Below are 8,130 nucleotides of genomic sequence, written 5' to 3' on the forward strand. Positions count from 1 at the left end.
AAGGGATGTCAGAGAAAAGACCTCCCTGAGGAGGTGGAGTTTCAGCTGACATTCAAGGGAAAAAGCCCGAGCTGGCTGGACACCCCACACTGGTACTCTCAGGGAGGATGGTGGTGGAGTGAGGACTGCTCCTTAGTGAGCAACTACCTGGAGGTTGGCGGGGCTGGTGTTTCTCTGTTGGGACCCGTTCCCTGTGCTAAGCCTGCTCTGTGGTCTATCTTATGCCGTCCTCATGCCACAAAGGTGAGGAGACAGGGACCCAGAGAAACCCAGCAGCTGCCTAAGCTCCCAGCCAGGAAAAGGCTGAGCTGGCATCCCAGCAGGCTCTCTTGCCTTCCCTAGCACTGCCTCAGATACTGTTTTCCTTAGACCCTGGAGCTGTGGAACACCACTGAGCCTCACACATTAGCAGCCTCTTTCAGTATTCCTAATAGCTTTCCTTAAAACAAGATTCTTTACCTTCTTGGGGGACATTTTGAAAATGCACTGGAAGTTTTGGTTTGTCTAAAAAATGTTGCACACGGTATCAGGATTGCCATGGACCTCTTAAGGCATGCCCATGGGTTCAATGGTAAAACACTTGCTCTCCTGGGAAATTGGCTTTCAAGGAGTTTGACTTTGAAAAAAATTAATTTATCCATCCACCCAACCATTATTTACTGTGGGCCAACTGTGTGCCAGCACTGTGCTTGACTCTAGGGAATAACAGTCACCCTGTTCACCAGCAGCTTATCATCTGGCGAGGGAATCAGAACAAGGTGAAATAAACAAGAAACCAAATAACCATAAATTATATTAAGGGGAAAAAGCTTAGTGTGAGATTGGAAATAGCAAGAAGGCCACATTAGACCAGGGCTAGGGAAGGTCTCAGGTGACATTCAAGCAGAGCCCAGGAGGAGAGGAGGTGATGGAGCCAGCCTTGAGTATCAAAATGTGGAAGGGGAGCCAGGCAGAGGGAACCACGATGGCAAAGGCCCTCAGGTGGGAAAGGGCTCAGCAGGTTGGAGGAAGAAAGGAAGACAGTAGTGGCTGGATCTACAGGGTGAGAAGTCTGTACCCATGTGCCCAGGGAGAGGGCCTGTCTCCCATCCCTGGCTGCAGGAAGAAGCTGTCCACTGGGACAAGGAGGCAGGAACCTCCCCTGGCAGAATTCTGGGCCAAGCAGGCTTATGCACACCTGTGATCTCCAACGGCCAATTGGGGTGTCCACTTCCTCTTCTTGGGGCCCTAAGGAAATTCCAGGTCCCTAGCAAAAGGCAGAGGTCCCCAAACTCCAGGGAACAGCAGAGAAGGCAGAAGCATTAAGTGCAGATTCCTGAATCTGATTTAGAAGGGGCTGGCGGAGGTGCTGGGAGCTGCCTTTGGAATGAACACCCTAGAGAGATGATGCAGGGGTTCAGCCCATACTTCGAGAATTACTCTTCTAAGGAATGGAATTCACTATTCATCTAGTCATTCATTCATTCCATTCTTTATGTATATAATATATATATATGTGTGTGTATATATGTGTGTATATGTATATGTATATATACACACATATATACACACATATGTATATGTATATATACACACATATATACACACATATAATATAAAGAATGGAACATATACACACACACATATATTATATACATAAAGAATGGAATGAATGAATGACTAGATGAATGTATGTATGTGTACATATATATATGTACATATATATACACACACATATATATGTTTAACATACATATGCATAACAACTACACAGAACTAGGGGCTGGAACTTTAATCTAAAGGCGAATTTCCTTAAAGTGGCAGGGGAGGACAGAGTGGGGACCATTTCTGAATGGCCTATTGGGTTTGACAAAGGAAGAGTTGACCGATTCTGGATTCTGAGGGTGGCCTGGAGAAGGCAAAGGAAAAATGGAAAAACTGGAGCATCAGTTTCAGGGGAGCATCACGGAATTTTGGAGGGAGAGATGGGACTTGTAAGAATGCAGATTCTTAGGTCACTTCCGATGCATTGAGTCAGACTCTCTGGAGGGGGAGCCTGGGAATAAGCTTCTGGACAATTCTGTTGCACACGGTGTGTGAAGATCATTTAGCTGAAATAATAACAGTGATACCAGCTAACAGTTATTGAGTGCTGACTGAGCTCCAGGGGCAAGCTAAGTGCTTTACTTGTAATGACTTACTGAATTCTCAACACAACCCTTTGCAGTAGGTACTATTATTATTGGCCTCCTTTTGCAGAGGCACAGAAATGTTAAGTAAAATCCCCAAATCTACCCAGCTGGGGAGGGGTGGGGCTCGGATGGGAACCAGGTAGCCAGGCCTGCAGGAGGGAGCTCAGAGGAGCTGCTGCTCATTCCCCACCAACTGCTCCATCCCACACCCCATTCTGCTGCTCAACATGATCCTCAGCCCTGCTTTCCCCAGCCACAGGCATTGCAAGGAGAGGCAGGAAGAATAATAAGGGCAGACCCATCTTGAACCCTGACTCACTTGTCTAAGGACACACAGCTGGTAAATGTGGAGCTAGGATTTGATCTTGGGCCATCTGGCTCTAATCGGCTCTACCTTGTTTCTGGATAAATTCACTTACAGCCCTTGACCTCCCCCCCACCCCCGGGGTCTGCAAGCCTGTTCTGTCCAGCTGCATTTCCTCTTATATACTACAGAGGCTACTAAGATTCGTGGGACACATATGGCCAATACCAACATTTTCAGTGCCTTGATCCACCAGATGGACTGAAGACTGCAGGTCTCACCATAACCATGAACACTGGGGACCACAAGGGGGCAGGAACCAACCTGTCAAGCCCCGAGGCTTACCTAGCCGGAGTGTTCTCAGGAGGAAAGAAGGAAGGCAGGTCATTAAGGATAACCAGCCAGGCAGAGCCTCACCTGCCCTTAAATGTCAACCAATAAGAAGAGGAAACGGGCATGGGTCTTTCTTTTAAAAATGCACATTCAACCTGTTTGATTATTAATTTTATTCTTCAAGCAACTTGGCTTCTCTTCCGCTTCCTGCTGCCTTTCTCAAAGGGACCAAACTTGCTTTCTGTCTTCTTCCATTTTCTGCTTTTGGATCCCAATCCCCCTTTTATTAATTTTCTCCAACATGTGTCACCCAATATTTACTCATTTTGCTTTAGCTGATCCTAAATTCTCATGGTTGCTGGAGATAGCTGCAACACTAAATTTCTTCACCTGGATCCTCTGGGAATTGGGGAACTGTCTTTGGAAGACGGATTGTGTGACTCTGAGGGTGACATTCTCCATGCTATTGTGCAGTATGTGGCAGCTGCCAGTAGGGAGCATTTATCAGGGAGTTGGCAGGTTTCACTGAGCTCCTCCATGTGCCAAGCAGTGAACATGACAGATAAAAATCGAGTCCAGTGTTCAGCCCTGAGGTTGAAATAAGCTAAGGAGGCAGCACGAGAAAGCCAGTGTGACCAGAGCAAGTGAGACAAGGGGAAAGTGATGGGGACAGGGTCAGGAACATGCATATGGACACAAACAGTGTGCCCACAGGCCCAGTGAGTACCCAGACTTTCATTCTAAGGCAGATGGAGGTTTGAGTCCTGACTCTCATTCTTAGAGGTGCAGCTTGCACACATCACTGCACCTCTTTCAGCCTCAGTTTTCTCACCTATTCAAGAGAAAACAACAGTTACTTCCTAGGTTTATCATGAGAATTAAATTAGAACAATGCTTTGGAGAAGGAAGCCAGATTGTAAAAAAAAAAAAAAAAAAAAATATGGCCGGTTGCAGTGGCTCACGTCTGTAATTCCAGCACTTTAGGAGGCTGAGGCAGGTGGGTCACTCGAGTCCAGGAGTTAAAGACCAACCTGGCCAACATGGTGAAACCCCATCTCTACTAAAAATACGAAGATTTGCTGGGCATGGTGGTGCACACCTGTAGTCTGAGCTACTCAGGAGGCTGAGGCAGGAGAATTTCTTGAACCCAGGAGGCGGAGGTTGCAGTGAGCCGAGATCACACCACTGCACTCCAGCCTGGAAGACAGAACAAAACTCCATCTTAAAAAAAAATGAGCAGGGGATGAAGGTGAGGAAGGAGAGGCAGTGAATAACAGCATATGTTTTGGGAAGTTTGGTGATACAGGGAAGAAAAATGGAGTTACCAGGGCCAGGATAAGGTTTCTCCCATAAATCACAACTTTGTAGGCTGTTTCTGCCTGAGGGTGCTGGGAAGATGAGACCAACATTCCCACTGCGCAGTGAGGAGACTGTGGCCAAGAGGATGGAGCCACCCAAGCTCACAAAATCAGTTCAGAAAACATCCCAGACAAGACAGGAAACCTTTTAAAAATTTTAATTAGCTTTAGGGAAACATCATGCTAGAGTGTTCAGATGTTTATGAGACAATGGATAAATCAACCCACGTATCCTCCCCTGCTTTCCAGACTTTCGTTATCATGGCCAGACCCACCACCGTCTCTGGCTACCTTGCCCCCATCCACATGGCGCTGTGGAAGGTGGACAATTTGCAGTTCAGAGCTGCTAAAAATTTGTTGTGGGAAGATTACAGGGAATCAGCACAGAGGTTCTGGTGAGGATTTATAGGGAAATAACCTCTATACCAGGAGAAGAAGGGGATCTTTGGGTTCAGGGTGGGTCATGCAGTTCCAGGCATCAGCTGAATAATCAACACGATCTACGCAGGTGGTGTCCTGGAGTGTGGAGAACATTTCAGGGAGAAGACTAGGATGCAGAAGCTGATTCTGTGTGAAATAATCCAGGTATTAGTAAATTTCACACCCTTTCTTCCGGTCAGAACTGACAGCCTTTTCCACTTCCTGCCCTCTCCCTCCGCGCTGGTATGACTGCTGTCCGTGGTGCTGAAGTCTATTCCTGTAGGGACACCCATCCACTGCCTCTCTCTGGATAACGTTTTCTCATTGTTTCCCTGGACTTCCTTTCATCAATTAAGGTGGCTCTTCCTCGTCACCTTGCCCTACTTCACAGCACAATAACACAAAATATCACCAGGTGCCCTAGTTAATCAAAAGACATATTTCTTACTTTTAATATTGGCAACTCAGTCACATGTAAAAAACACTTTATAGGCTAAACCAAACATGTCTGTGAGCTGAATATAATATGGGGGGGTCACAGATTTGGGACTTCTGTGCTAAGTGACAGCCTAGATATATTGGCAGGAACACTTGAGATGCCCTAGACCTTTCAACGTTTTGCAACTGCCAGCCAATTAACTTAGAGAGAGCTGCACTGTCCAATAGGGTAGCCACTAGTCATGCATGGATATCAGCATTTGAAATGCAGCTAGTCCACGCTGAAATATGCTGTAGGTATAAAATACACATCAGACCAAAGACTTACTGCAAAAATAACATGTAAAATATTTTATTACTTTTATATTGATTCCATGTTAAAATGATAATATTTTGGATATGGTGGGTAAATATAAACCAGTAAGGTTAATATAATCTGTTTCTTTTTCCTTTCAAAGATGGCTTTGCTAGAAAATTCAAAATTACATGTGTGTCTCCTGTTATATTTCCATTGGATAACAATGGTTTAGAGTATGACATAACTAGGCTAATTAACTCAAGGATATAGATTCCATTATGGTGTTGGCCACTTAATTTTTTATGTCCCTGTCATGGACTGTACCTTATTACAGCTCGATTCATCACATGTGACCTTGTTCTCACAAAGCATGTGTACAACACAGCTTATTACATGCTTATCCTTCCTCCTCAGAGGAGGATACCTCTATCACCCCGTGACTCTTATGGGCAGTCACCCAGAGCTTCTCCCCATTGCCCAGAGCATCAGACCCTTTCCTGCTTCTGTGTACTTGCACATGCTGTATCCTCTGCTTATAATGTCTTTTCCCACCAAAAGAGTCTTTATCATTTTTCAATACCCAGTTTAAATCTTGCCTCTTCTGCAAAGACTCCTGGAAGTCTCCTGGCGAGGCTACTGGGTCTTGCCTGTCTACTTCCATAGAACCTCAACTGATCACCTCAGTGCACAAGAAATTGGCTATTTATTTGTTTTATCTCTTGCTAGGCTGGGGGATCTTGAGATCAGGGGCCATGTGTGATTCATTTTTGTAATCCTGGAACTTAGGATAAAACAGGGAATAAGATGAAGTCCCTGACTTCATGAGGTGTACATTCTTTTGGGAAGGATAGAGTAAAGATACAGATAATATAGTAGGAAGTAAGATAATGATGACTGTTATGAGGAAAAATAAAACAGGGAAGAGAGTGGTGGATGTGCCATTTTTGAGAGACTTGAGATGGTGACACCTGAGCAGAGTGTATTCAGCACAGAAGTGTTGCAAATACATACATGATAAATGAATGAATAATGACATCTCCTTTTATAGAAACTCCCTTCCTTTTATCTGCCAGATATCACTCTTGTAAAGATGTCTCCTAAAACTGAGCTCCCTGCACACTCCAGCCCACGTCAACCTCCTTTCTTTACCTCAAAAAGGCAAGTTCCTTCATTCCTGCTTCAGAGACTTTGCACATGCTCATCCTCTTGCTTGTGATACTTTTCTCCTGCGTCTTGGCACAACTCCTACTGCCTGATCATTCAGGGCTCAGCCGAAATATCTGTTCCCCAAAGAGCCTCTGTCTGACTATATTGATTTGATGCCTCTCTCTCTCCCCACCTCAGTTACTTTTGTCCACATCTTCCCGCTTTGTTTTCTTCTGAATACCCACCATCCTCTGGAATTTAGTTGACTATATATTTATTTCTTTGTTTGTGTTAGTATTCCCAAGTAGAATACAAGCTCCAGGAAATCAGATTCCTTGTCTATCGCCTTCACTTCTGTATTCCTAACATGTAGAATAGTGTCTAGCATATAGTAGAGGCTTAACTACAATTTAATAAATGAATGAGTAACACACTTATAATGACCCTAAAGGCCAAAGGTCATCACTAAGGAATGGAAATATGCTCTGGTTTCTCACCGAATTGGTACACACGTAGCTCCTTCACTTTGGGGACATTTAGATGGTGACTTGGTACTTTTCCTGCAGCAGGACCAGATCTAGAATGCAAAACAGATACCTCAGACAGTGGGGGTGGGGGAGGATCAGAGAGACCAGGGAGGTTTCCCCCTTGGAGCAGCACTGGGAGCAGAATGGGGAGGGTGAATGAACCCAAGGTGTGGAGACAGAAGTCTGAGGCTGGAAGCTCTGATTTGCTGCTGGCGGTCTTGAATGATTTCATGGACAGTTCTGGATACTGCATGGATACTGCATGGTTATCCATGCAGTATCGTGACTGCCAGTGTGGGCTCTGTAGCTGGAGGATGTGGGTTCACTCTGGCTCCGACACTTTCTTCCATGGAAATACGGGCAAACATTTTGATCTTCCTTTGTTTCTGTTTCCTTATCTTTAAAATGCAGATAGTGATAATATCTAGTTCACGGAGTTCTGTGTACTGATCAAGTTAACATATGTGAAACCCACAAAGAGCCTGGCACATAGTAAAGCACCTAATATGCATTTAGATTTAATTGTTATTATTTTTTGCTAAGCAATCTTGGATAAATTGCTTAAAGTTCTTGGATCTTGGTTTCCTTAACTATAGATTAGGAACAACCACTTCCTTCCAAGCTAATCACTTAAGAGCTCCTATATTGGAATGAGACAGTGGAGAAAGGTGCCATTACTGCAGCTGGATGTAGTAGCAGTAATGCCCAATAGCAGAGTGAAGGTGTTGGTTGGTTGAGCTGTCCCATTCATTTGCATGGGCCTGGGATCACAAGATTTGGGAATTTTTAGGCTCATCCAGATTGGTTGCCTCAAGCTGCCTACCTCATAAGTAGTGAGTTCTGGTCAGGCACGGTGGCTCACATCTGTAATCCCAGCACTTTGGGAGGCCAAGGTGGGTGGATCACTTGAGGTCAGGAGTTAAAGACCAGCCTGGCCAATACAGTGAAACTCTGTCTCTACTAAAGATACAAAAATTAGCCTGGTGTAGTGATGCATACCTGTAATCCCAGCTACTTGGGAGGCCGAGGCAGGAGAATTACTTGAACTCTGGAGGCAGAGGTTGCAGTGAGCTAAGATTGCACCACTGCACTCCAGCCTGGGGAACAGAGCGAAACTCCATTTCAAAAAGCCAAA

At 45.0% G+C, this 8,130-nt stretch overlaps 1 protein-coding gene across 1 annotated transcript in view; it reads right to left on the reverse strand.

Moving 5' to 3' along the window:
- Positions 1–4,309: 4,309 nt before the first annotated feature.
- The window catches only part of LOC105524411 (putative BPIFA4P protein), a 16,913-nt gene continuing 13,092 nt past the window's right edge, over positions 4,310–8,130 (reverse strand). Inside the window, exons 8-9 of the mRNA XM_011959667.1 lie at positions 6,966–7,045; positions 4,310–4,733 (exon numbers count right to left, since the gene is read on the reverse strand). Of these exons, the coding sequence (XP_011815057.1) occupies positions 7,005–7,045 (41 nt within the window). The 3' untranslated portion in view covers positions 4,310–4,733; positions 6,966–7,004. The remainder of the gene's footprint in view (positions 4,734–6,965; positions 7,046–8,130) is intronic.

The sequence above is a fragment of the Colobus angolensis genome, unplaced genomic scaffold (assembly GCF_000951035.1).
Source record: "Colobus angolensis palliatus isolate OR3802 unplaced genomic scaffold, Cang.pa_1.0 Scaffold114, whole genome shotgun sequence".
Lineage (NCBI taxonomy): Eukaryota > Metazoa > Chordata > Mammalia > Primates > Cercopithecidae > Colobus > Colobus angolensis.